Raw genomic sequence first — 27790 nt, forward strand, 5'->3', positions numbered from 1 at the left:
CTCCGCCGGCGAGGGACGATTACGGCCGATCGCGAGCTGCGGCTGCCGCCTGGCGTTCCTGGAAGTGGCGCCAGGGCCGCATCGGGCACGACGAGAACTCCGCTCTGCGCGGCGATATGCATCTGTCCGCGGCCGAACTAGTCGCGCCGTCGGCGCGCTCGGACGCGGCCCGCTGTGCCGGCACCTCTCGGCCGAGCGCCCCGAGAGCGCGAGCGCAGCCTTGTTTGTTTTGCCGAGCCAGCGAGACTGCGAGCGAGGCACTGGGGGCACACAATGCCGCGCCGGCCTACGTACACACGCGCGCGCAGCCAGCACGCCAGCAGCAGCGCCACCACGCGCTGAATAACTGATCGGACGGCTCGTCGCCAATTCCGTTTGTGTGCCGCGCGGCCCGCCGACGCTCGCGCCAGCGATCGCTGCGAGAATTTCGGCTGCCGCTGCTCGTTACTGGAGTCGACGATGTCGCGGAATACCGCCCGTGAAAAGTGTAAGCTCGGGAGCGCGTTGGCAGCGTAATAAGCCGAGCGGGCTGAGCCGGCTGAGCCGGGCTGGCCCGACTGCCGCGCGCTCGAGCAATGTATGCTTAATGGCGCGATCGGCTATTCCGTTTGTCCGCGCGCCGGAAAATCAGGTCGCGAGCAGGAGCGACCGGTGCGGCGCGCTGCGCACGGGCGGCCCCCCTTTGTGGGCCCACTTGCTCCGCTTCCGCGTGCGCGCTCGCGCGCCGCCGCCGCCGCCGCCGCCGCCGCCGAGGGTGCAAACGCGCGACAGCTTCATTATTCGCAGCCGACGGCCCCTCCCCCGCTCTCCCTCTGGCCGAGTGCATTGTGGCGCCTGTCGGACGCCTGCGCTCCCTCGCACCTACGCTCGCGCGGCGGCTCGCTTCTTTGTGCGCGCGCTACAGCCCTCAAACTTGTTTTACCGCCGCCTGGCCAAAACTCGCGCGCTCGCCCTCCCGAAACCGAATCTCGCTCGCTCGCTCGCCCGCTCTGTCGGCCGATGAACTCGCCGCGCCTGCTCGTGTCCACGCTCGGCTCCGGTTTTTGCGGCGACGAGCCCCGGAAGCGAGAAAACGACCGAGCGCGACGAAAAGCGCGCTTTCCTCCTGTCCCCGTTCGCGCGCCACGCGCTCCGCCTAGGCTCGCTTCACCTTCGGCAGCATCGATTTGAATCCACGCTGAAGCTAATTTGCGCACGCGGCCGTAGGGACGGCTTATAAATGCGCGAGAGGAAGGTGGACAAAGAACGAGAGGAAGAGACGCGCAGAGCGAGTAGCGAGCGAGGCGGCCGCTTCGGATTTCAGACGTAAACCTGAAACTACTTCAATTGAGGAATGTTTTTTCTTCTTTCCGTGCGCACCTACACCTCCTTCCACCTACTGCGTAGTGACCAACGTTGGTTTCGTTTTTCCGCGTAAAAATTCCTTTGCTCGCAGCTCCGTGCGCCTACAAATGAAAGGGCCCCGGAGTCCGTGAAAAGTCGCTAGTAGAAGCCCAGGAAGGGCACTTTGTGAAAGATCGTGCAGCGATGAATGAGAGCAGTAGCGGCAGCGGCAGCGGCACGTGGAATTTTATAAAACACGAGCGAGAGAACGGCCAAGAAAAAGAGGGGCGCGGAGGGGGACTGGAAGCCGAAGCAGTCGAATCTCGGGAGAGGAAAGGAGAAAAGGCAGTATTTTGAAAAGGGAGCTGGTGGTGGTGGCGGTGGTGGTGCTGCTGCTGCGGCCGAGTTTCCCTTTGAGAAAACTGGCGCAAATCCCGGCTGCGGGCCGCGCCTAATCCTCGACGCAATGCGACGGGCCGAGCCCGGCCGAGGTGGCGCGCATTTTTCAGAGGCTAATCACTGCATCGGCAGCAGCGGATGAGCGTTGCCTAGTAGCAAATACCCCCACCTTATCGTGGCTCCTTCGGCCCGGGTCCGTCCTTCGGTGGCTCCGGTCTCTTTTTGTTTTTCACTTGCTCTTCCGAGAGCCAGAAGCGACTACGTAATCCAGTGGCAGACGAATAAAAGCTTTGGCGCGCGAGCGTGAGCGTGTAGGTGGCAATGCTACGTTGCCCCCGGGGAACTAAACGAGAAAGCGCACTAGCATTTAGAGTAAAGCAGCGAGGGAGCCAAGTGAAGCCGCGAGTCCTTCTCGACTCGACTCGGCTAAGAGCCTGCAGATAAGCCAACTCCGATATTTTATTCATGGGCTGTAGGCAGTTGGGCGCGACATTTGGATTTAGCCGCGCTCGAATGAAGCTCGGAGATGAGAGGAAAGACGAGGCGAGACGAGGCGAGGCGAGGCGAGGCGAGGCGAGGCGAGGCGAGAAAAGGCTCGAACAAGTACGTTTAGGAAAAAGCCGAAGACGGCGACAACAACAGGTGGAGTTGTCGAAAGTTTGGAAGCGTCTAGTGGGTCGAGGTTGGCGAAGGAGGGGCGCAGCCGCGGGCGCATTTTTCAAGTCATGCCCGTTAATGCAGCGAGCTGCGGGACGAAGGATGAGAGCGAACAGCGACTGGTCCGAGAGATGGGCCGCTGGAATGTTTTCACGCAGAGAGAGAGAGAGAGAGAGAGAGAGAGAGAGAGAGAGACTGATTTTCGGTCTGGCGTCGAGTCGAGTGGGCTGCAAGCAGCAAGCTGGTCGCGGACCATTTGTCGAAAGTAGGCTAGAAGAGCGTAATCCAGTCGCGCGCTGGCAGCGATCCAGCCGTAGCCGATAGCCGAGGGCTGGCTTCCTTTCGGCTCGGCGCTCGCTCATCGCCAAGGCCAGGGACGCATGTCGACTGCTCGCGACGAATATGGGGACCGCGGCCGAGCGAGAGCGTTCACCCGGCTCTCCGCTCGCGCGCTAGCAAACAAAAGTGCGCGCGCGAGTATGCAAGTGTGCCTGACATTATCTCCACTGGCCGAGAGAGAGAGAGAGAGAGAGAGAGAGAGAGAGAGAGAGAGAGAGAGAGAGAGAGAGCCGGGGAAAAGGATCAGCGCAGAAATTCGCTGCTACACGTACGCTGCATGTGCTCTCTCCTCCTCTCTCTCTCTCTCTCTCTCTCTCTCTCTCTCTCTCTCTCTCGAGTGCGAACCACCAAGATCTCGCCGGCGATTACACCTCAACGCTTCCCTCTCGCGTCTGGAGAGTCATTGTCTCGACCACAAGGGGTCCGAGAGCGAGCGCGCAAGCGAAAGCGAGGCAGGGAGGTCGTAATTTCGAGCCACTTTGACCGCTGCCAGCACGACGACCAAGAGAGCGAGAGAGAGAGCGAGCAAAAGAGAAAGAGAATGGGGAAAAAAGAAGAAACTAAAAGAGCGAAAATAAAGGAGAGAAACAAGCACGGCCGAGTGCTGGAGGAGAAGAGGCAAGGCGGGAGGGAGAAGAGAGGCAGGCGGGGACAAGCAGAATGTGAAAAGGATTCACGTCCGCAAGAACGGCTTCGCGGAGAGTCGGTTCTCGCTCCTCTAATAAGCTGTAATTCCTATGATTCGGCGATATTTGTTTTGCAAGCCGCCGTGGCGCTGCGCGCTTCGACAATGAGGCGCATACGCGTAAACATTAAATGATTGGCGGCGGCCCGCGCTAATGCTCTTCGGCGCAGGCAAATCAATGCAGTTTATCGTGCGTTCCAGATTGCTCGAGTGCGAGTTCTCTCTCTCTCTCTCTCTCTCTTTCTCTTTGTCCGCGCGGTGCGCGGGGGCCGATGAAAGGCGCGCCACCGAGAAACTATAATTAGCGACTAGTCCATACTCGCGCACAATCTCATTTGACATTTAAGCGCGCACCCATTGTTTGTTGCACGCTAATGGAGACGCGCGCGCACCTTATACTCGCCGCTAAATAACGGGAATTATGTGTGTCGATAAACGAGGCAGTCAGGCAGGCCGAGCGTGCCGACGAGAGCTGCTGATTAGGGGAATCAAGGGCCAGCACGACAGGTGCGATTTCACGGACAATTAAGGCAAGATTAAAATCCCATGGGCGCCACCGCCGCGATACTCGCTGGAAAAAGGGCCGCTATACGATGTACGTAGTGTGCATGCACTCTCTCTCACTCTCTCTCTCTCTGTCGGTCGGGTGAGATTACGCTGTCGCTCGAGGGAGGGCATCGCCTCTCGCCTCTCGACTCTCTCACTCCCTCTTCCAGCGCTTTAATCAGGTGTTAAATACGAGCATCCTTAGCAGCCTCGCGAAAGTGATTCCGTGCCGATTTCGCGCCCGCCTCCAAATAACTTTGCATAATATCAATCCGTCGGCCCTCAGCGTGTGTGGAAGAGAAAGAGAGAGAGAGAGAGAGCGCGCACGCACACAATTAATTGGCCGCCTCGGATAGGTGTCGAGCTGATTATTTCGAGGCTCTCTCTGTTTTTTATTTCTTTTTCCATTTCCGAAAGTGTCATAAATATCAGCGTGGAATGCGCTGTTTAGAGCTTGAATTAACGAGAGGTGAACCGGTTTGCCGAAGCCATGCGCGTGCGTACGTCACGCCTAGCAGGCGAGAGAGAGAGAGAGAGAGAGAGAGAGAGAGAGAGAGAGAGAGAGAAAGAGGCAGAGGCAGAAAGCCAGAAATTTGAATGATATGAGATTGGAGCGAGCCGGAGAGTGAGTCATCGGGGCATAAATAAGGCGATAAAGTATCGGCCACCTCGGCGGCTCGACGCTCGACTGTCGAGCATCGAACGCGCGCACACGCGTGTGTGTGTGTGTGTGTGTGTGTGTAACCGAGGCGCATATAATGTGTCAGCGAGCTCCGAATATCGAGTGCGATAATTAAGCAGACGGAGCGAACAACTCTGCCTTGGAGGAAGGTTCTGGAAAGGGGAGGAAGCGAGTAGCAGCAGCACGAGTCAAAAAAAGGAGTGTTTCGCCGTTTGGTCGTTTCGCAGATGAAATCTAAGCCGCGAGAGGGAAGCATGGGCAACGAACCTTTTTTGGTTAAAGCCAACGAGACGCAGCAGCGGCGGAGCGAGCTATGGAGTGAGCGAGACTCCTTCAAGGTTACGGCGCGTGCATGTATGCCGTGGGTGAGTGTGTGCGTGCAATAGAGGCGGCTGACCTTTCGCGTTCATCTGCATAGCACGAGAGAGAGAGAGAGAGGAGATAGCGACGACGACAAAGGAATTGGCCACGAGAGGGTGTACGTGTGTCTGTAGGCGAACTGACGGCCGATGGATAATTATCTGTGTAGTTGATTTTCGAATGGTAGTTTGGAGGGTACGAGCTGCACACTACTAGAGAGAGGAGCGAGAGAGCGAGAGAGCGAGGAGTGCCTCGTGCACACTCGTTCGCGCTCTCTCTCTCTCTCTCTCTCTCTCTCTCTCGCTACCGGCTGTGTTAATTAGTTAAAGTTACTGCTCGGGACTAAATTACACCTCCGGAGCTACTCAAAGGAAGCAATTACTGGCGTGCAACCAGTAACAGAGAGTCGCTCTCTCACTCTCTCTCTCGCCCGTTGGCGCTGCCGTCGTCGCTCGTTACCGCCTTCATCTCAATGCGCGCCTGCACACACGCATACAACACACATGCGAGCGCGCCAGCAGCAGCAGCGGCAGCAGCGGCAGCACCCATTCCTCGGCTCTCGCTCGAAAAAAAGGAGAAAAAACCAGTTAATACTTGATGAAGCTCTCGCGGGGGCGAGCGCGAAAAGCAGCACGGGTTGTTCGCGCCAACCAACATAAAGTTCCGCTGCGTTGTCGCATATATAGTGTCTTGAAAAAAGCGATTGGGGTGACGGGAATTTTCCGAGAAGGCTGCTCACTGGGCCGTATCCAGCAAAAATTAGTTCTCCTCAATGACTTCTCCAAATATTTGTAGAGGCAGGTTAGAGTTGAAGGTTGGAGCTGGCCGAGCGGAGCGAAACGGCCGACGGGAGAGAGAGGTAGCGGAGCTGGGTTATGAATTATTGATGGATCCGTCGGCGCTCGATGCTCCGAGGAGCGAGGAGAGCTTCGAAATTGAAAAAGCAGCAATGGCTGCTGGCTACTTCTTCTTTTTCTCTCTCTCTCTCTCTCTCTCGCCCGCTCGTTCGTTTATTTTTTTCCTGCTTATTTTTTGTGCTTCTTTTTTCGGCTCTGTTGTCATTGCTGCGGGCTTGGGAAGCCACGTAATTTCGGCCTCTCATTCAGGTTTACGAGGGGCGCACTGTTTTCTAACAGGATAAAGAGAGAGAGAAAGAGAGAGAGAGAGTCGAGCGAGAAATAAAGTGGCTGAATGGGCCTGCTTCGCTCTCTCTCTCTCTCTCTCGCTCTCTCTCTCTCTCTCTCGGCGCGCATTCATTCTCTTTACCTATACGAGCCTCGCTTGCTGGCTGTGCTAGCCTCCAAAGTTTGGTTCGTGGGGCCCCATGGGGCCGTAGCAGCTCAACCTCGACCCCCGCATCTCCTTTTTTCTCTTCTTTCCTCGCTCTTCCTAGAAACTATGCTGCTTACCTCCTCTCTCTCTCTCCCTGCATCTCACTTCGAGTACAATACATACCACGCTCTCTTTCTCGCTCCTTCTTTCTTCCATCCTTCGCTCTCCTTCGCTTATTTTCTCTCCTTCTCTTGCACTCTTCTTGTTGTTGTTCTTCTTCTTCTTATTCTTCTCCTCCTCCTCCTCCTCGTCCTCCTCATCCTCCTCCTCCTCCTTCTTCTTGAAACGAGGCTCTCTCTGCTTCGCTCTCCCGCCTTGTTTCACTCTCCGTTTCTTTGGCTTTCTCCTTACCATAAAGATGCCTCGCGTTCGAGCAAGGTTACTGTCGAGTTTCTCCTTGCATTTTTTTATTCGTCAATTTGGCTGCGGGAGATACCTGCAGACGAATCTTGACCACTCGCAGCAACCTCGTGCTCGGCGATGCGGGAGTAGCCACTGCCGCGTCGTCGCTCGACGGGTGGAAAAAGCCGAACGAGGCATGCATAATTCAGTGGAAACGACGTGTCGGTGCGACTGAAGCTCGACTACCCTTTGCGCTGTTAAGGCGCGAGGGGTAAAGAACATCAATGAATGCTGGCACGAGGAAGTTTGGGGGCTCGGCAGTGCGCGTGCAGTTGGCGAGGATGCGCGACAAGCGCGCAGATGGGAGAGCGGCGCGGGCTGCAGACGCGCCAGGCCAAGAGTCCAATCGGGCTGTCGAGGTGGCGGCTCGGGGAGAGGAGAGAGGAGAGCGGCAATCGCGCCGGATCGCCAGAGGCTGCGAGACAATGAGCGAGAAAGAGGGAGAGGGAGAGGGAGAGCCGCTGTCGCGCCGAGCTTGATTTGTTCTAGCCGCGTGGCAGTTGGGATTATGCCCGGAAGTGTTCGGCGACTCTTTATCCGGTGGCCAACAGCAGCAGCGCCGCCAGCAACCCTCTTCCAATTTGTCCCCGTGTTCGCTTAGCACCCCGCCGCGGCGCTGGAGAATGTAGGTGAGAAAGCGTGCGAGCGCGGATTGCTCGCGAGATGGGGGAGATCATTGTCAACACAGCGCCTGCTTCCGGCGATATTAAAAAGCGCTCCTGCAGACTGTGTGTGCGTCTCTCTCTCTCTCTCTCTCTCGCTCTCTCTCGCTCTCTCTGCCTGCCTTCGGAGACGCGCGTGACCGACTCTCTCGCTCCCTCGGCTCCGGCGCGCATTTCGACGAAATCCCCGAATCGGCGCGCCTTCATTCGTCAAGGAAAATGACCATCATCCATCCACTTGCTCGCGCGCGCACTCCCCTCCCCCTCCTCCCCCTCTTGCGCGTGCATGCTAGGTCGTGAGAAGCCGAGGCACTCCACACATTCATAACTCGATACGCAAGACGAGAACTTTCGAGGCTGCGGCCGCTGCTGCAGCCGCTGCCGCCGCCGTCGCCGCTGCCCAACGACTAAAAATCACCTAAGATGTAAAATTGATTTAGAGCCGCCACTCCGCTCTTCTCCTGCCCTCTCGTTCCTCGTTCTTCCCGGTAGCTATTAAACCGCGCCAATACAGGAGAACAAGCCAGGCCAAGTAAGTGCAACCGCAGTTTACGGCTGGAAATAAATATTCCAGCTAAATGCCGAGCAGTCTGTCTACCGGCGATTGTAGAATCCGTTTTCCCTTTTCATTTGCGCATTTGCGCGCACATGCCACAAGGACGCGCGGGTAGACAAGTTTAAAGTAGGTGAAATAGCAGCAGTAGCAGCAGCCAAATAATGGATGGGAGCTGTATTGTAGCTGTACGTGCGTATGTGGAAGGGAGGCCCTCTCAGGAGGGAGAGAAAGCTCGCGGCGCGCAGAAAACGAGATAAAAGATAGGCGGGCGTGCGCGCGCGCTCGTGAGAGGGGGGGGGGGGGGCGCGAGAGAGAGAGAGAGGGAGGGAGGGAGAGGAGCAAGCCCAGCGGCAGGCGCAGAGGCGACGCGCGGTTGTTTTATTTACTCAAGACCAGTAGCCGCGGAGAAGAAAGAGCGCAGGTAGAATTCCAGAGCTGGAATCTTAATAAGGGTGGCGGCGGCGGTGGTGCCGACGGTTGGCGTCTGCGTACGCGTTTGCGTGGAGCTGTGCGCGGGTGGTAAGACGCGACGGCGGCTCTCCAGACTCGCGCCGCAGCTGCAAGCAGAGCCTTCGGCCAAGCGGGCAATCTCGCTGGCGCGAGCTTTCCCACGTGATGGAGCTGCGATTTCGCGGCGCCGATCGCCCATTACAGCAGCGCGCGCGTCGAGGAGCGAGGCAGAGGCGTACGTCGAAGCGTCCAATTAGTCGCAGCACGATAATCATTATGCGCTGTGCCAGACCTGGTTCGGTCGCAGCGATCAGCTCTCGAGATAATTAGACGCGCTCGGCGCTGAGCCGCTGCCGCGACGCGGAAGCAATTAGCGTTTCAGCGGCACGGCAACGGCCACGGAATAAAGATAGCACGTGACATGTGCGGGCGCGCGCGCGCGGCCGCGGCTGGGCGATAGCGAAAAGCCGCGGCGAGCGGGGAGCGGGGCACAGCTGAAATACGCACGAGCCGCGTGTGCGCGCAGTAGCCCGGTCGTCGTCGCTGCACGCTGCACGCTGCACGCGCCACTTGGCCGCTCCCCTCTGGCAAACTATTGTCGCGGACTGGCGGCGTCACCGGCAGCCCCCCGCGCTCGCGCCCCCTGTCGAGGCCCGCCGCTGCCGCCGCCGCCGCAGCCCTGCCCGAGAGAGCCCCGCCGGCACACTTATATTTATATTATGATATTAATAGCGGCCGTAATGCGGGGTGCACGGCGGAGCGCGGGCTGCCGGCAGGTTGTTTGCTCGTGCACCGAGCCGCGCACTCGAGTGCTCAGCCGAGCGGGCCGCGCGCGCGGGCCGGCGCCCGGCGAGGGCCCGCCGCAGCTGACGGAGCGGCCGAGGCGAGGCGCGGGCAGCCGACGGGGCTCGCGTGACTAATCATAAGGGCGCACGCAAATCGCGGCGCTCGGGCGGACGGGGCCCTCCCGCCGCTCGCGCCGAGCTCAAAGCGAACAGGCTCGAGAGGCAGCCAAGGCGATAACGAAGCTAATGAAGCGCGCGCGAGCGCATTTTACGGGCGCAGCAGTGCTCGCCCCACGAAGGCCAGCGAGGCCGCGAAGGCGCGAGTCTGGGCATAAATTCGCCCCTAGCGGCGGCGGCGGCGGGGCTGCCAGGCGGGCAGCTCTTTGCCGCTCGTTCCGACTCGTTCCGCCGTCGAAGCAAGAGTGGCCTCGACGTGTTAGGGCAATAAATCAAACGATTAAACGAGCGGGCCTACGGTTGCGAGAGCTGGAAGGCCGCGATAATTGCAGTTTGAATCAAGTATCAGGTTTAATCATCGGCTGCGAGCAGTGAATTTATGAAAGGGAAGAGCTGCTAGAGGCGAGAGCGAGCGAGCGAGCGAGCGAGCGAGCGAGCCGGTGCACTCGAGCGAGGAACATGACTTTTGACAGGCGTTGACAATGGGCACACATATTACACTAGTAATGCGCGCGCGCGCCCAGGAGAGCCCCCGATTATGCCGCAATTATGCCCGATATTGTTATGTTAATGGCAGGGCAAGCGAGCAGCACGCGCAGGCAGGCAGGCAGGCAGGCAGGCAGGCAGGCACGATATAACCCCGGGGGAGCGATCTGGCAATATTTCGCTCCACCCCAGGATTAGAGCGCGCGGACAATTGAAAAATCGAGTGGCGAGTGGCGGCCTCGACCGATTAGCGCGCTCGGGGGAAACCGCAGCCATTAATACCTTGATCCCTTTTACTAAACAAATGCTACTACACGCCAGATGCCCGCCAACTCTGCGTTTTCAATCGACTCTGTCGGGCGTGCCGTATACTGGATACCGACTACAGCCTATAAATAAAGAGAAAAAGAGTCGAAAAAGACCGATTGCCGCGCAGATTACGCTGCGGTGGTGCTGGGCGTCAGAAAACCACGGACGGCCGCCTGTTGACGGGCTGCGTTGCAGCAGCAGCGCCCACTCCAGCAACGCACTGCACGTAGCGCCCGCTGTGTATTATACAGAGGCGCGCATCATATTTATTTAATAGACCGAAACCACCGGCCACTCGCGCGCTTCTCTCGCGCTTCTCTCGCCCACTCCCCCCACCCCCCGCCTCGTCCCTCTCACTCTCTCGCTCTCGCGCGCACACCAGCGATTACGCTCCGACCATTCGCTATATATCTCCGACGCATCGATTCGAGGTTGGTTTCGGCTGCGTGCACCGATTACACGTGTGTAGCCGAGCCTCGGCACTCTGATGCGCGCACGCCACAGAGCGCTGTGACGATTGACGCGCCGATGCCACAGCCGCCTGATGCGCTCCGTCGCGCAGTCCGCCTTGGCGAACGGAATAGGAGAAGAACTACGAAAGCAGCAGCAGCAGCAGCAGCAGCAGCAGCAGCACGACTGGAGAGGCCTGCGCGCGTCGAGAGCCGATTAGCGCGCTTATCGTGCTTTCGCGGCGCGGCCGAGCGCCGCCTTCGGAATAGCTGCGCGTTTGCTTTTCTCGCCTCGCCTCGCCTCGCCTCGCCTCGCCGCGCCGCGCCTCGACTCGCCAGCCTCGTCTCGCCTTGTTTTGCGTAACCCGCGTCGACTCGCTGCGCGCACTCGCGATGCGTTGGCCGACTCGATGACGCTGGGCAGCGCGCCGAACGATCGTCGCAGGCCGATCGGAGAATACGCAGCGAGAAACGACGCAGAAGCAGCAGAAAAGGCACAATTGGGTCAGAATGCGAATGGCGATTGGCGCGCGGCGACTTATCTGCATGGGCGCGCGCGCCAACGCGGCAAGCCCATAACTCAGCGCGCTGCGAAAGCAGATCGAAAGCGCGTCGCGTCGGTGCCTGTGATTGATCGACGTTGCACGCGCCGATTGAAAAGCCGGCGTCGTCTTCGGGGCTAGGAGGCCAGGACCGGGCAGAAGGCGAGCGCGCGTAAATTAGCGCAACCGTGCGTATCCGCGACGAGCAGCGGAGATAGGCCGAGGCGGCGCGCGACGCGGTAGTCGCAAGTAGCGCCGGAGAGAGCGCGGGCAAGCGGCGATCACGAGCGCGGGGGCCGCAGCGTGAGAGCCACTGGGGCCACCACCGGCATGTCCGGTGGGGACTCGCCAGACGCGCGCTGCTCCGTGTCGGCGTGCGTGCCCGTACCCACGGTGGCGCGGCGCGGAGAGGAGAGGAGCGGCGAGGAGAGGAGAGGAGCGGAGCGGAGAGGAGAGGCGAAGAGAGGAGTGGAGCGGAGAGGAGAGCGAGAGAGGCAGACAGCAGCGAAGAGAAGAGAAGCACGGAGAGGAGGCGCGGGCGCGCCGAGCCAGAAGCCGAGGCAGCGCGAGCAGGGCCGTGCCTCGGCGGTGAGCGCGCCCGCAGCCGGCCGCGCGTCGCCGTCGTCGACGACTGGGACGAGTCCGCCGAGCGCATGCACGGGCGCACGCAGGAGAGAGAGGTAACGAGCCGCTACGCGCCGTCGTCTCGATTACTCGCGCCTGCCGCGCGCTCCTCTGTCTCCCCGCGCTCGCCGTTCTCCGCGTGCAGTTTATCGCTGCTTAACCACCTCGCGCCTGCGACGTTGCCGCGTCCTCCTCGCTCGCGCTCCGTCTCGGGCGCGCGACGCTCGCGAGCCCTTCCCGTGTGCGGCGCGGTTGTCATCAATCAGCTCGCGCGCGCGCGCGCGCGCCTCCAAGAGTAGCCACGGCTCGGCTGGCGCCGGGGCCTCGGCGCACCCGACCGCGACTCGCTGTCGAGGGCCGGTCGGGGCTCCGCGAGCGCGAGGCGCTGCTGCTGGCCCCGCGCAGCCAGGCTGCTCGCGCGCGCCGACCATACCGGTTCTCTGGCTCGCGGCCGGCCGGCCGACCGACCGACCGACCGACCGACCGACCGACCGACCATCGCCGCCCGCCTCCAGGCTAGTGGGCAGCTATTTCGCCAATGAGCCGAGCAGCGAGCCGCGCGGGCGGAGGACGAGGCGGCCGAGAGCCGAACCGCGCGCGCTGCCCGGCTAGTCGGCTGGTCGCAGCAGGCGGACGGCGCGAGAAGCGTCAAGCTCGCGCGAACGTCGAAGCGCGCCGCCGACTTTGATCCGGCGGCTCCGTGCGCCGTGGCTAGTTGTGCGTCGGAGCTTTGGGCTGCGCTCTGCTACGCATTCCTCGTGGCCAATTGCCAACGCCAGCGACGCGCTGCGATCGCGCATCGAGGCGCACCGCTCCTAATTTAGCCGCGCGGCGCTTTTTCGTTTTTCAGCGACTCGCCGCCTCGCCGCTTCGATATTCCATATCGGACTGGCCGACTGTTGTCGACGACTAGTCGTCCGTACCGTACCGCGTTCGTTACTCCTCTCGCGCGGCTCGCGTCGTCGAGTCGAGAGAATCCGTGGCAAGCGCGCGATGGTAGGTTGCACAGTGTCGCGCGAGCTTGCAGACGGCGACCGCTGGCCACTGCCACTGACGGAGCGCTGGGAGCCGTTGGAACGGCAGTATTTTCGCGTAGGACTGCGATGCCCGCGACGCCCGGAGCCATCGGCCGACGGAGGAGCGGGCGACGAGCGGCAGAACGCAGCAGCAGCAGCAGCAGCACGACAGGGGAGGCGCAGGAGGTGTCGGAGCTGACGGGGCCGACGGAACCGCCAGCAAAGACAGACAGTTGGCAAGGGCTGCGCCGCGAGCCCATTAGGCAGACAAAGCGAGCGAGCGGGAGCACTCGGCATTGGGCGCTCGGCACTCGCGCAATTACAGCCGCGCGCGCGCTGGCAGGTCTAATGGTCGGCGAGGCGCGCCTGCAAGAGGATAAAAGGATACAGAGCTTTTACCGCGAGCTCGCGCGAGATGGAGTGCGCAAAGCAGCCGGGAACAAGCGCCAGACAAGTGCGGGGCATTATCCGAGTGCGCCTCAAGTGGACACAAAGCGCGGCTCTCACGCAGCCGCGAGGGCAGTCCGCGCATCCTTTTAGCGCGAGGCGCCGAGGCCTCGTAGCTGCAGCAGTCTCCGACGGCAGGACGCCCCTCGCCGCGCGCCAATGCGCCGAGCTGCCTGGCGGCGGAGGTCGCGCGAGCACGGCACCGCGGCGGCATCGACGACGTCGATCGGGCGGGCACAGCCGAGGCCGCCGAGAGGAATGGCGCGAGGGGGCCCGGGAGCGTGGGCCGTGCGCCGGGAGGGGCCGCGCGCAAAAACGAGGATTAAAAATCGCGCCAAACGGACAGAGACAATGACATTGCGCTGCGAGGGGAATGCAAATAACAGGAGGCGTCGATGTTTTCGAGTCGGCTAGTAAGCCAGCCTCTCGAATATTTGGCGCTGCCGGAGCAGCATGGCAACGCCGCGGATTCGCTATCTCCGGCTGGCTCTCTCGAGCGCTGGCGCTGTCGCTGCCGGCGGATTCTATTGGCGAGGCGATAAGCGCTCTCGCCACGCAATCCAATTAATTCGCTGCGCGCAGCGGCAGGCCGTCGTCGCCGCTCGCCTTGCGCTTTTCCCCGCCGCGGCCGCTCGGCGCGGAGTCCGGCTGTCGCCCCGCCGACAGCACGTGCTCGCGCGCCAACGGCGAAAGCTCGTCGGCGAGTCGCCAGCACCTGCGGCGCAGCGACGCGCGCTCGCCAGCCTCTTGTCCTGCGCCGCTTCCGCCGCCGACGCTGCGTCCCGGAGCGCCGCTTCGCGTCTTTCCGTCGCCGTCGCGGCGACGGCCGAGCGCGCGCTCCGCTCGCTTCACGCCTGGTGCGCCTCGTGACACGCCGCCCCTGTCCGCGCGGCTACGCATTCGACGCAACCGCAAATTACACACGGCAAGACCGGCACTCTGCACTTGAGCACTTGACGTCGACACCCGTGCCAATTCAATGGCAAACTGGCAGCTTACGGAACTGCCGAAATCGCCCTCATTATTGACAAGCAGCGGCCGAGGTGTGCCGACGCTGCGGAAGCGCCGCCGCGTGACATGCACGCGCGCACGTAAGTCGCAGCGAGTCGGCGCGCAAGAGCGCCCAATCGGAGAATCGCGCTCTGCTTATTTCCGCTCGGCGGCGCCAGCCGACGAATCGAGCGACGCCGCCGCCGCGATTGGTCCGCGCTCGCCTTTTTTCGCCCCCATGAGGCAGCCGTGGAAATCCAAGCGCCGTGCCCTGTCAGCCTCCCCCGCGGCCTGCTGTCCCGAGACGGAGCCCCGCGCGCGGCACGCGTGCATCCGCCTCGCTCGGTCGGCAGCTGAGCTCCCGCGATAAGCAGGGCCGAGTGGCGCGCGCAAACAAGGAGAGACCTCGGCGGAGCTCGCGGCAGCGGCGGCGGCAGCAGCAGCAGCAGCAGCAGCAGCAGCCGCGGCGCCTTTGCCGATAGCGGCGATAGCCGTGTCCGGCCGGCGCGGAAGGCTCGCTTATCCGCCGCTGCCCGGCGCGGCGGCCGGGCGGTCGGGCGGCAAGCTGCCCGCGAAGCGATAATTGACGGCGGACGAGCGCAGCAGGCCCGCCGAAGTAGTCTTTGAGGGAATCAGCGGAAGCAGTGGCCTGGCGCGGCGTCGCGCCGCCGCGGCAATTACGCAATTCGCCACGGCAATTAGCAAAGTTTTAATTGGTAGCCGCGAGCCGCTTTCGCGCGCAATCGTCCTCGCGGACAAAGTAATATCGGCGGGCCACCGATATGACGGCTGGCGTCGTGGTCCGCGTGCGATCGGCGACCACGCCTTCCCGCGACTGGGACCCGCCGCGTGCGCTGGAGCAGAAGAGCAGAAGAGCAGGAGGCGCGCCCCAGCCCCTCGCCTCGCACCGCTCCAACTCCACTCCAGGCTCCGCTCCATCCGGGTGTGCGCTGCTCGCGACGCGCATTCCGAGAGCCGCGCTGCCTCGACTTTCTCGTTTCGTTTTCTCCGAACGCGCGAACGCGCCCGATCCCTCCAGCTCGGGGGCTAAAAGTAGCTGGGCGAAAACGCGTTCTCTCGCGGCCGCCGCCCCCTCGGCAATCCAAACTTCCTGTGACTGCCGACTGCCGGCTGCCGGCTGCTCGGCACCGAAATAGCTTCGACTGACTGAGCGTCCAGTACGGTACGGGCGCGCCCTAACCTGAGCCCTCGGGATGCGACGCGATGCCGCAATGTTAGCGCTACGGCGGAGGAAGCCTCGAGTTTGCAAGCTAGCGAGCGACCAGCTGGACGGCCGATCTGCCAGGAGGGAACCAACTGAGAAACAAAAGGATGCAGGTACTCACCATAGAGACTGGGATAGGTCCAGCCGCTCCGTTGGCATACGGATACGGCGACACGAGGTAGCCCATGTTGAAGGAGGAGGTGTGCGGCGTCGGGTCCACCTTCCCTGCTCGGCCAGCAATGCAACAGAGAAAAAATAAGCGGCTCATTATCGCAGCTCGTAGCGGTGAAAATTGGGATTGATCAATGTCGAGTCGCAAGTTTGGATCGGGTGACCGCGTGCGTGGACTACAGGCATGCATATTAACGCGCCAACGCTCATTCGACTCGAGCAACGTCGGCAGGCTCGTCTGCTGCACCGCGCGCCGGTTTTGAGCTTACACCTCTACTCGTCGCTTCTTATCTCCGCCGCAAATATGCCCTTCGCGTGCCACCAGCTGGCCAACTCATCCGTTCGGCCGGACGAATTTATCGACGTTCAAAGCACCTCCCGCACCTCCCCCCTTGTTTCTTTCTGCTAAAATATGCCGTCGGGCAACTGCGCGAAGCCGCTGCTTGTCCATCCAAGACGCCAGTGGCTCACGCGCATTTCTGCGCAAACACGTCGCTCTATCGGTTCCAGTGAAAGACCCCCATGCGCGAGTGCGTGCACTCGGCGCCGCCTGCGCCTGCCTCCCTCGTTCTCAGCTCGTACTCGATCACTGTAATTTTCAAGTTCCGCCGATTTCGAGCTGTTTGCCTTAGGCGCCCACTACACGCCAGGTCGTGCACACGTCCGTTTGTTTGCTTGCTTGCCTGCTTTGTCGGGCGGCGCCGGTTGACAAAGGGATTTCCCTGTTCGCCTGTCTTTCCCTGGTCGGAAAAGCGCCGCAGCTTCGTTCGCGTCGATTGTTTCAGCTTCACGGGCTGGAAAACCGTCGTGGCACAGCGAACAATCGCAGCGAGTGCGTTGCGAGGGAGTCCAAGACTTAGGCAGCGAAGAGAAAGAGAGAGAAAGAGACGAGTCCCGCGGCGTGTCGCTCAACACAAAGCCACCGGACTCCCCGGTCGACAGGCAGGTCGCTGACGCACCCCGAGTCCCGAGACTCATCAATTTCACGAGGGATTCGACCGATTGGCCGGCAGCTCGATGCAACAAGTGCCAGAGCCGAGCGTGCTTGGCCCCCGACCGGCCGCGCCATCCCGCTGACTGACCCAGCGACTCTCTTCCGGCGCATGAGCCTCTCCACAACCGTTGCGCTCTGTTGGCCTGTTGGCACGCGAAAACATGGTCCTCGCTCTCTGTCTGCTCGCGGACGAGTCACCTTCGGCCAAGGCCGAGCTGGCAGCTCGTGAAAGTGGCAAACGAGAGTAGCGAGAAGCTAACGGCCAGCTGCCTGCGGAAAGTTCAAGAAGGGGAGGAGGAATCGCGCCGCGAAGCGACCTCGGCGCTCGTAAGGAGAAAATATTCACTTAAAAATTGAAAACGTGGTCGCGATAGAAAGTACAGTGATGCACCGTAACCCAGGCACAAGACTAGCATGTTCGTCCAAAGTAAAGTCGTGCTATTTTCACGCTACAATTTTACGAGGCAGCAACATCAACATGGCGGTGCCATTTGTATAACGAAATGTCCAGTCGCATTTTCAGTTTCATAATCAACCTTGAAATTAATTAATAAACATTCCTTTGGACAAATGATTTTTCGAGGTTGGCATTTCTTAACTGAGATTTAGTAGTCGACAACGCAGTAGGCAGTGGTCGTTCTGCACGGAACAAGGCCGACATCTCCGTTCGTTTATTGGGGCAAAAATTCCGAGAATGCACTATGAAAATCATCATGAATCCTTCGAAATGTTGTGAGATTTCCTTTGTGAATAGTGCCAGTGACCTAAAAGTTACGATACGTCACGGTAAAATTTACCGAGGTTTCCTGTAGAGTGGCGCGATCGTCTTCGAGACGGCTTGACGAGACTTGCCTCGCGCGTCGACCATGGCGATCTTTTTGCCGGCAGACGGCGCTAGCACGCCGAAACCTTCAAGTACGTGAATATTATACGTATATTCATCGATGCGCGCGCACTTCGTAGATATACGCGACATAATCTTCACCTGCTTTCAGGTTTCGGCGTACTAGCGCCGTCTAACGGCGGTAAGATCACCGCTGTCAGCGCGGCCGCTTATTCGCCGCTCCAGGTGCCAATTACGAATTTCGCGCCTACTTCATTATATCGGTCGCGTTGCTGCCCCGTTCGCGGATTGGCCTACTCGCGCTACAGCCCCGTACCTGTCGATTACTCGTTTCCAGCATAACCGGCTGTGGCTTCCAGCTTCCGATTTCCGTCTGACGGTTTTCGCGCTCGATATCAGTCGACTCGTCGCCTCGACTAATCTGTATTTCGACCTGCAAATTGAACTAGCGTAGACTCTTTGGCAACCGGCAATTGTTCGTCCGCGAGATCGGTTCGAAGATATGCGAATTCCTGAGGAGGAGCGCTTGCTTCTAACAGCGCCGAGCCTGGATCGCGTCTTTTGCATCTGTCCGGATTACTACCGTGCAACGGCGATATTTATCGAGGCGAGGAGACCGATTGCGCAATGTCATCAGCCTGCGTAGAGGTACAAAGCGCGCGTGCTCCTTGCCTCGGACTCTGCAGCCAGGTCGCGCAGCTGTGTAGTGCTTGCTTGCCGTCGCCGTCGCCAATACCACCCATTTGCATCGAGGCAATCGTTGTCTTACAATGGATTATGCGGTAAAAGCGAATCGGTCGAATGCAAAACGAGAATTTTTACACTTAACTTCTGCTTACGCGAAAGCTCGACTATATTCTCTCTGACGTAGCACCGACCGACTATCCCGGGCCCAGATTCCAAGCTACATGCATTTATTTATTTTGTTCCCGACGCGTCGAAACCTACGTAACGCACCGCCATTCATTGCGCGTTAGATCTGCAGCTGGCACTGCTTATCGCCCACCGATCGCAAGTCCTGGAGCATTCCCTCCAGCACTGCCTACGGCTATGAGCACACCGCGTCGTCTGCCATGCGGAGGTTTCTAAACAAAACCGATGGACTCACTCGTACAGTAATATAGCCATTCGGGATTCTGCAAGTCATCTTTTTTTCTAACTTCTACGCACTTGATATCAATCTTTATATCAAGTAAACTGACAGTCTGCATTTCCGCCATCATCATCCAACAAATGTTCTGGTTCTGTCGATGCAGCTTTTAGAAAGCCATTCAATACAACATTTTGAAATGCATAGTTCAGCTTTCTTCGGATCATTACGTTCTCACGCTTCACTGATTTGTCGATCATTATGCCTCGTTAACGAATATAATACCTCGGCTAATATTATGAATCATATGCTCAGGCCTCGACCATATACATAAGTCACGTATGTACGTACAATACATAACCTATAAAGACACGCCAGAGACGCAGAATTCTCCAACTCTCACGTTCGTACGAGTGAACATATCAAAGACAAGTCTAAGATATTCGTTGGAACGACAAATTAGAAATAATTACAATATCTGTGTTCGTGATCCTTGCACGCTCAGTGAAGTTTCCCCTCCCCTACATGCCTTTCAAGACCAGTGAAACTAATATACAAGTAGGCTGTAGGTGTTTGCGTAAGTGCCAACTGACACATTATAATCGCGTGTCGCTCCCAAAATCATACTTCAATCAAATTAATAAAGAAATAGGGCCATCTCGAACCTTCTCCTTTCAAATAAACCTAACCCGATTGAAATCGGTTAAACCGCACTACAGATATTAGTAGACGTACATTTAAAAAATATCTACATCTTAGGTCCAATACAAACAGCCTCCTTTTTGAAGTTATCTCACGAACAGTCAGACAATTAGAGGTATTTAAAAGAGAATAACGGCCGCATTCACTCATAAGTCTAACCTCATTATAATATAATAAAATAATTTAAATACGCTCTGTTCACACTTATTTCTTGAACATATAAATTGGCTAAGTATTTTTATTATAAAATTTAGCTTCGAATAAAAATCATCAACAATGAAGATTATTACCTATAGATTATTTAATATGCATAATACCATAAAGTCATTTTAGCTTATTCAGTGCAACAATTTATTAAAATAGTTTTTGAAATTAAACTTATAAATGTAAAAAGAACCTCTAATTATCACGATGGAACAGGTGACAAATGATAGTTATGTTGATTGCTAATAACGAAAATTTGTTAAATTATTTTGAGAAAAGAACGGCACCGAATAAGCTGAAATTGACTTAAAGTATTTTTGTTAAAATGATATATCTAGTGCTAGAGAGACATTGTAAAAAAAGTTTAAGCTAATAGAAAAATATATTAAATATTTAAAAAAATTAAATTGTCAAACGCAGCTGGGGTTCGATTTATTTAGAATAAGAAAAAGGAAAAACGAAGTTGGCGGACTGCCTATTATCTTATAACTAAACACTTAAGAAACTGCTATGTTATTAGACTTGAAACTGCTATTGAATCGGTGTATTAATACAACTGAATATTTATTTGCTGATCATTATCGATGAATGTTGAGCATTTCAAATTATAGGATTGTCTTATGTGTATAATGTATTTTAGAATTTTTAATTAATTTCGTCTTTAACAGTTTTAACTGAATTGAAGTATCGCGCGCACGCACGCACAAACGTACGTCAGCACACATCCGAATCCTCCATGCAAAATAATCTTTTGCATGTGGTAATTTTTGCAATTAATCAACGAAATCGGATGGAAATAGCGTTCCACGCTCTTATTTGTCGCTGATGCCTTTATTATCGATGGTTACATTTTTAAAAACGATATACCAACTTCTATTGCCTGTCTAGTTGTCTTTATAATTTATTCTCGTGATAATTGATCATTAGTTAGGAAGTAACAATGCTCACAACAATAACAAAACTTTTAATGTCCATTATAAAACAATGTGACAGTGGTATGCACGTAAACAAAAAATGACAAGAATCGCCGTAGCGAACCTTACAGGAGTATCAGCACATGCCAAGTGGCCACAAACTTATTGGCAGCGCCCGGCCTTCTAATTATAGTAAGATTACTGCTGATCCGGGCTTCTCCGGCACACTTCATATTTATTTCTACGATCACCTGCATCGCTTATTGATATTTCCATTAGCGAAAGCAAAAATTGACATTAACGTATTCCACCAGCAAAGAATTTTTACAACGCTATTACAGACATATCCTTTTTAAGAATATTCGCCATGTCTCATCCATGATATTATTAAACAATTTTACAATCAATGAATAGCTAACTTACAGTATAACTAAACACACATTTCCCAGTAAACGATTCTTTTACTTATTTTCATGAGTGTTATTTAACGCACTTCGTGCGCTCTTTTATTATATTTTTCTATTATTTATTACATTATTTGAATCTAATATCGGCACAAATAAATCCTGCTGTTTGAAATTTATTCTACCCATCGATGTTCATTGGAGAACAGCAATTTTATTTGATGAAAATATATTTTTCATAAAAATCGATGAACTTTTATTTCTTTTAAGATGTATCGGAAAAATTATCCAAAAGATTAATTAAACCTGCGATTGATCAAATTTATAGTAATGGTTTTCAACGTTTTTTAATCTTTTTCAAACTACACATCTTTTTAGCACAGCTTTTTCAATTGTTTACACATTATAAGTCACATTTGTTTATTTATTTTAAACTATTAATTTAGATAATCAATTTGTATTTGAATACGATATTTTTAATACTTAAAAATTCATCCTCGATTTTTCGCATCCTACAATATCGATTCATTTTTGTTAGACGAACTCATTTTTTCTATACAAAAAATCATCCACTAACAAAAATTCAAAAACTTTTATGCAACATGAAAGAACGCAAAGCAATGAACACAACTTAACCAGCGCAAACTTGCAAACTTGCAGAGCAATACTATTAATGACATGCGTGCCTTGCTGATTATCGTTGTACTATTCGCTATAGGTTTTTTTATGGTTACGACGCAAACTTATGAGAATTTTGTAACTCAGTGTTGATTGTTACAATTTGTAGTCCAATCAAATACAACTGTTAGCTACGTATTAAAATGAGAAATTTTGTACGTATCGCTATAACTGAAAATTACGGTTGCACTTATGACTTTTTGTGTAAATTTTAATTTCTTAAAAACATTTAAAAAGTTGAATTTTTCCTTCAGTAAAGTTGAATACAAGATGAAGAAATTTGTAGTAATCGCAGCAATAATAATAAATAAGGTTTTTCAGAAAGTAAGAAAATTAAGAACATTTTCCTTTTCTTTGCTGAAATTAAGGATGATGAGTAGGATAAAGGACATGCTACAACATCATATTATATTGATAAAGTGGAGATACATTATATCTATAAATCGCTAAAATTTTCTTCATTCATGGAATGGAGACATATTTGAAATACATAGTCTAAGACTTGCACTCTTGCCATGGAAGACCAGATGAAAAAATAAACTTGTGAAAGTGCGGAGTGTGATCATCATACGGTTGCCACGTGTCGAGCACGCTGTAACCATATTGATCCATGAATATGTGTGTGCAATACTCGATTAGACTCATCACTTTTTGACTTAAACCATATCACAAATAAAAGACGATAATGACTAAAAATGACGGTTGCGCTTATGACTTTTTGTGTGAATTTTAAAAATCGGCTTTTTTCTTCAATAAAGTCGAATAAAAAATAAAGAAATTTGTAATAATCACAGCAATAATAATAAATAAGGTTTTTTAGAAAGCAAGAAAATTAAGAACAGTAACAAATAAAAATGTTGTTTTTAGTTATACATGAATTATTTTAAGACTTGATGTGTACGTGTTATTAATAATTGGTATGCGAGTTGTCAATCTATATGTAAACAGCCAGGAAAAGGTTCTAAAAATCAGGCTTAATCAAGACAAATAGTTGGAAAATATAGTCGATGAGTATCAATAAATTACGAGAACGTATATCATCAACACGAGTTACGATAAGTTTGGATCTAGCTGTCATTCGACTCGAATTCAGTAATAAAGGTAAGGATCTACGGATACAATCCGTTTTTTCCGATAATTTTCAGCTGAAGTCATTGTTTCAAGAGCAATCGGTCCGAAAGTTCTTTCTCGTACATACATTACACAGTAAGGAAACTCAAAAGTAATAAACGGACGTATTAAGCAGGGCAGCAAGTAGTCTAGTTAGTGGATAGGTAGGTAAGGGAGAAGGGGGACGGAGGCGTGGGAGGGGCACGACCTATCTATCTAGAAATAGTGATGCTCGAATCGACGCACGACGACGAAAAGGGTGCCGGATTTGCCGAACACTTTTTTCAACATCAAATCCAACTCTAATTTGCCTTGCCCTTCTCAGTTCATTCCTCTCTACTCCTTTCTTTCTCTCCTCCTTGTTGCCTCTCTGCTTTATTTGATTTATCTCCTCGACTCGTCCCACCACTTTTTTAGCTTCTCCACACCAGAAGCGCCCAGTCCATTTCTTTCAATTTTTGCCCTCTAATCATCCTCGACATTGCTGATTTCTAAGACAAGTTTAGCCTTGTTGCATTATAGAGACTAGTCTTGTTACTCTTGTTTTATACCTTTGCTCCCTGAGCACGTCAACCAAGTGCTACAAGGACCTGAGGTTGGAGGCATTTACGCGCACATTTGCATTCACTACACTAGAGATTTATCCTTCCCGATACATTTACGCAAATTATATTTTGTTTACATTATCGAGATAAGCGTAATTTGCATATAAAATTTAATCCAGTTTGAAGACAAACTTCTAGTATAGCGGAAGCAACTGCAAATAACAAAGAAACATACAAATGGCCACCTGAAATTATTGTATAGTCAGCGATGTATTTGCCTTTCCTATGTATGAGGATCGTTAATACAGGATTTCGACAGAAGCTTAATTCCTATTTACGAGGCTCTGCACTGACATATTGTCGCTAAATGACCCACCCGTCTTTTAGTTTTCAATTTTTGCCGGATTATTAATTGTTCTCTAACCAATTAACGCTAGAAAATAATAATGTAATACTAATTCACGTTACGTTTATCTCGTCAAAGTATTGTTAAAACATGTTGTAGAGCAAATAATTTCTTAGAGGAAAAATATGTGGATCACGCTTGATTAGTATATTCAGAGTCATAATCTCATGTGAATTTACAACGACTTTTTTAAAATGCGGAAAAGCTGTTTTTCTATTTGCTGAGAATAAGCAGTGAAGGGCACGAGGCCCGCCGACAGTTTTATCAGAAATACCTGCAGATAGAAATCGTCAGAAATTTTGTTGCAATGAGTGATTAAACGATTTTTGCAGTACATTTAAAAGTTAATGTAAATTATAACAATTTACAATTTCATCTAATTTCTAATATGCTACAAATCATGCATGATGCATTATTTTAAAATGAGATACAAAAGTTAGTACAAAAAAATTTTCTCAAAAACTATGTGTATAGTTGATATGAAAGTGATATGAAAGTGTATGTATTTTACTGTACAGCTACACATAGATCAAACTTTATATATAAATGGCTTCTGAAAGATTACATTTTCACACAAGATCACAAAATTTAATACATACAGTAAGATATTATTTATAGTAAAAATAAATGATAAATGTTTATATGCTACTTAACTTCTACAACTTTTTCTATAATAATAGTTTAGAATAGACATAATACATATTAATTGTGGTAACATATATGAGAAGCCTCTCCACCCAAAAAAATTCATTCAAAAATCTAGTATCTATTTATTATATTTATAATACTCGATGTATTTATTGTTTATAGTAACTCAATAATTCAATAAATGTTTCAGTGTAATCAATTAATACCTCAATTCACGAAGCACATAATTACATATCTTGTCATTAATTAACAAATTCAATGAGCAGCAATGCAAAATAATATTTTTGCTAATATTTTTGATAAAACTTGCACAAAGCACTGACCTTCAATATTAGTTGATATTATGAATGAGTTTGTTAACTAATTTATCTTTCAATTTACTGTTTCACTAGGTATGATTTCAACTGTCATTACTGCTTTAACAATAGCATCTTTGATTTTGTTACTCAAGCGTAAAACTCTTCAAGACTAATTCAAGACAATTTATATTGCTAAACAATATAAAGAAATATAAAAATATCAGAATAGACTACAGGAATAGAAATAGCTAACTTTCAATAACAGTATTAGTAACTTTGTTTCTTTATTTATCCCGCAAAGTTAAATCTTTGAGGTTATAAAGAGATTAAAGTCATACTTTCCTCCTCCGCACAGGGAGCTATGTTTACAATTTTATATCGTACAGAAAACTTTCAAAAGAGTTCACATGCATGTCTGTAATAAATAATCATATTTCTCGATGCATAACCTAGGCTTCGTTTGCTTTTATTATTGTGAAAGCAAGTAATAAATATTTGGTAAGTATCAGTGAGTTAACTATTATTTATAACGTTGAGGTTAATAACACATGCAATATCCTAAAAATGGTCTATAGGATACCATAAAGGACAATGCAAGGAATTTTTGTCAAAATACGAATTCTCACGTACAAGTAGACGCGCGTGTAATAAATGAATTCAATGACAAATTTTATTGTAAAAATATCTTGAAGCAGGATGTAATACGTATAGGCTCGCGTTTATTTATCAAAACAAAGTGTTCACGTACAGGACATAGGATACTTTTCGGAGAACAGAAGCCGGTTTAATAACCCTCGCAACAGCGTGTCTGTTGCGAGAATTGATTTTCGCGGTAGAATGCCGAACAACTAATAAGGCATTTTAGCGCCTTATATGACAGCTTTAATTAGATACTTGAAGTTTATAAAAATGCGAACGAAAGTCAATCTCGCAAGTTGTTAACAATACTTATAGATAATCGAAGGACGATTAAATCTCAACTCACATAGCTGCTCAGAGCGTATGCTGTTACTGATAACTATGCTAGTCACGTTTGTGGCGTTGAACAGCCTGCTCCAGTCGATTTTGAATTTCTATTAGTTGTCTAATCGCACATCAGCAAACTCGTGGTCGCATACATATCCGCACCTGCCTGCGTCCAAGCCGTCGCTCGAAACGCGTTACTGTGACGTACATTTACTGGGACCCACGCACGCATACGCAGAATCGTGGGGAACTCACTATATTCCTATATATTGTTGCATCTTGAAGCAGTTTTTACATTCCGTTTTATTACATGTTTCACGGTATTATTTCGTATGCATGCGAGCATATTTACAGTGTCCATTCTAATAGCACGAGTTGGTTTTATTAAAATTCTTTTTAATGTGTATATATAATCGAAGCTACTCAACGCATGTAAACAATGGGATAATGAATTGAGACTACTCACCATAAACTGGGCTGAGGTCGGATCTAGCCGACGCTTTCCCGGCCGAATAGCTTCCACTGGCGAGGGATACCTTTTCCTGTAACACATATGCACGAGTCGTATCACTTGCACGAAATTTATAAATAAAAATACGAGCACACAACAGACCGACAACAGACGACTATATACTTGCTCGCGGCTATGGCAGCCTGGTAAAGCACTTGAATATTTTGAACAGTGATTTGACTTTTTCGGAAAGTCGATTGAATTCGTAATTCAACATAACAAAAGAAAGAGACGAGAAAGCATATCGACAAGTCGGGCGATCCGGTGCACGGGAAACGAATTGAAAGTGGGGGAGACCGGGGGGGGGGGGGACGTGGAAGGGACAAAAAGGCACCTCCGACTCGGTGAGATCGATGAGGGAGCTCTTTTCCTCGGTGAGGTTTTCCGACGACCTCTTCTCGTCCTCGCCCTCATCCTTGAAGACTTTAACCTCATCCTCGCTGCCGAGATCGTCTCCACCAGCGCTGCTGCTTACGTGCGGCATACTTTCGGCGGTTACCTCTCTTTCTTCTTCTCACTTAAAGCTGTAACTTCACCTTCTTTCTCTCCGTATATTTTAGTCAAAGTGCCGAACTGCTGTAAAAGCAGCTCGTGGAGGACCAGCACTCGCGATGAATGGACACTCAATCACAATAAAAGAACTACACTGAATAACCAACTGCGCGAAATAGGTCGCGCTCGCAGCTCGTTGCCTCTCATCAGCGGGTCGCGCGGTGAACGAGGACCGTCGGCTGCGTGTGACTCGTCCGGCTCGTCCGACTGATTGCCTGGGCGATTGGATTCTGGCAGTGAGGCCTGCGAGCCGCCACAGCCGGCGCAGCTTGGGCCTGCCCGACGGAGACAGCATGGCTGGGTCGGTGCCCGACCATCATGCTGGCCGAAGCAGTAACGATCGCGATCCCGAGAGAGCAGCACACTGAATGCACGTTGCAGCAACGCGATCAAACTAAATTATTAAACCAAATAAGTATCGAGAAACACAAAAGCGCGCGGGTGCAGCTCGAGCAGCAGCTGCCAGAGCCGTTCGGTCTGCGCTGTGCTGGATCGTGTGGCTCGCTGCTGACTGCGGAGTGCGGACGCCGGCTTGTCGCTCGCGGCTTGGCTTTCTTCGGGTTTTCGGCCGGCAGGCGGCTCTACCAACTCGACTCCTACGCGCCGACCAATCGCCGACCGCCGTCCGATCCATATGACTCCCCTCTTGCGCGCACACTCACTCGCGCTCACGCTTATTCCGCAGTCCGTATCTCCATCACAGTTCACTCTGTACTCTGCAAGGTTTTAATCTATGGAACCAGCGGGATTTCCGTAGCTGATCGAGGTCCTCTTGAACATTAGCTTTATTATTATTATTATTATTATTATTATTATTATTATTATTATTAGCTTTCTAGACGTATTGACGTCGTGAATCTGAATATCAAGGGTGTTTAGCTGCACGAGGTAATTTTAAATTGTTTATTAGCAATTTAAATGTTTATAATGCATTTTTGTTTATAGAGTTACTTTGACTTGAAAACGAAAAATGATGTCTAATTTCATAACAAATCCATGGAATTTAAAAAATAGAAAAAATATAAATTAATAGTTGAGATATTTCCATATAACTAACAAAAAATTCCTCTTTGTAGTGTCGTTGCACAAGTCCGTAAAATATAAAAAGAATTCTCTGTTTCACACCGACTATGTAGATTTTTGAAATTTGTAAAATTATGTAGAAATATTTTTAATTAACAAAATTAATCCGGGACGACGGGTGTGCGGACAATTGTTCAGAGTTTTATTATACACATAAATTATTGTACAAAGTAATATAGTGTAAGAATTGATACACGCTAATTTGCGCTATGTTATTATGTACAAT

General features: G+C 52.1%; 1 protein-coding gene across 1 annotated transcript in view; it reads right to left on the minus strand.

The window, feature by feature from the left end:
• LOC131675072 (protein pangolin, isoforms A/H/I/S) overlaps positions 1-26982 on the minus strand; it is a 60819-nt gene extending 33837 nt beyond the window's left edge. The window contains exons 1-3 of the mRNA XM_058953913.1: positions 26264-26982; positions 25885-25960; positions 15565-15668 (exon numbers count right to left, since the gene is read on the minus strand). Of these exons, the coding sequence (XP_058809896.1) occupies positions 15565-15668; positions 25885-25960; positions 26264-26413 (330 nt within the window). The 5' untranslated portion in view covers positions 26414-26982. The remainder of the gene's footprint in view (positions 1-15564; positions 15669-25884; positions 25961-26263) is intronic.
• Between the last annotated feature and the right edge of the window lie 808 nt (positions 26983-27790).

The sequence above is a fragment of the Phymastichus coffea genome, unplaced genomic scaffold (assembly GCF_024137745.1).
Source record: "Phymastichus coffea isolate CEN01 unplaced genomic scaffold, Cenicafe_Pcof_1.1 PCOF00016, whole genome shotgun sequence".
Classification (NCBI taxonomy): domain Eukaryota; kingdom Metazoa; phylum Arthropoda; class Insecta; order Hymenoptera; family Eulophidae; genus Phymastichus; species Phymastichus coffea.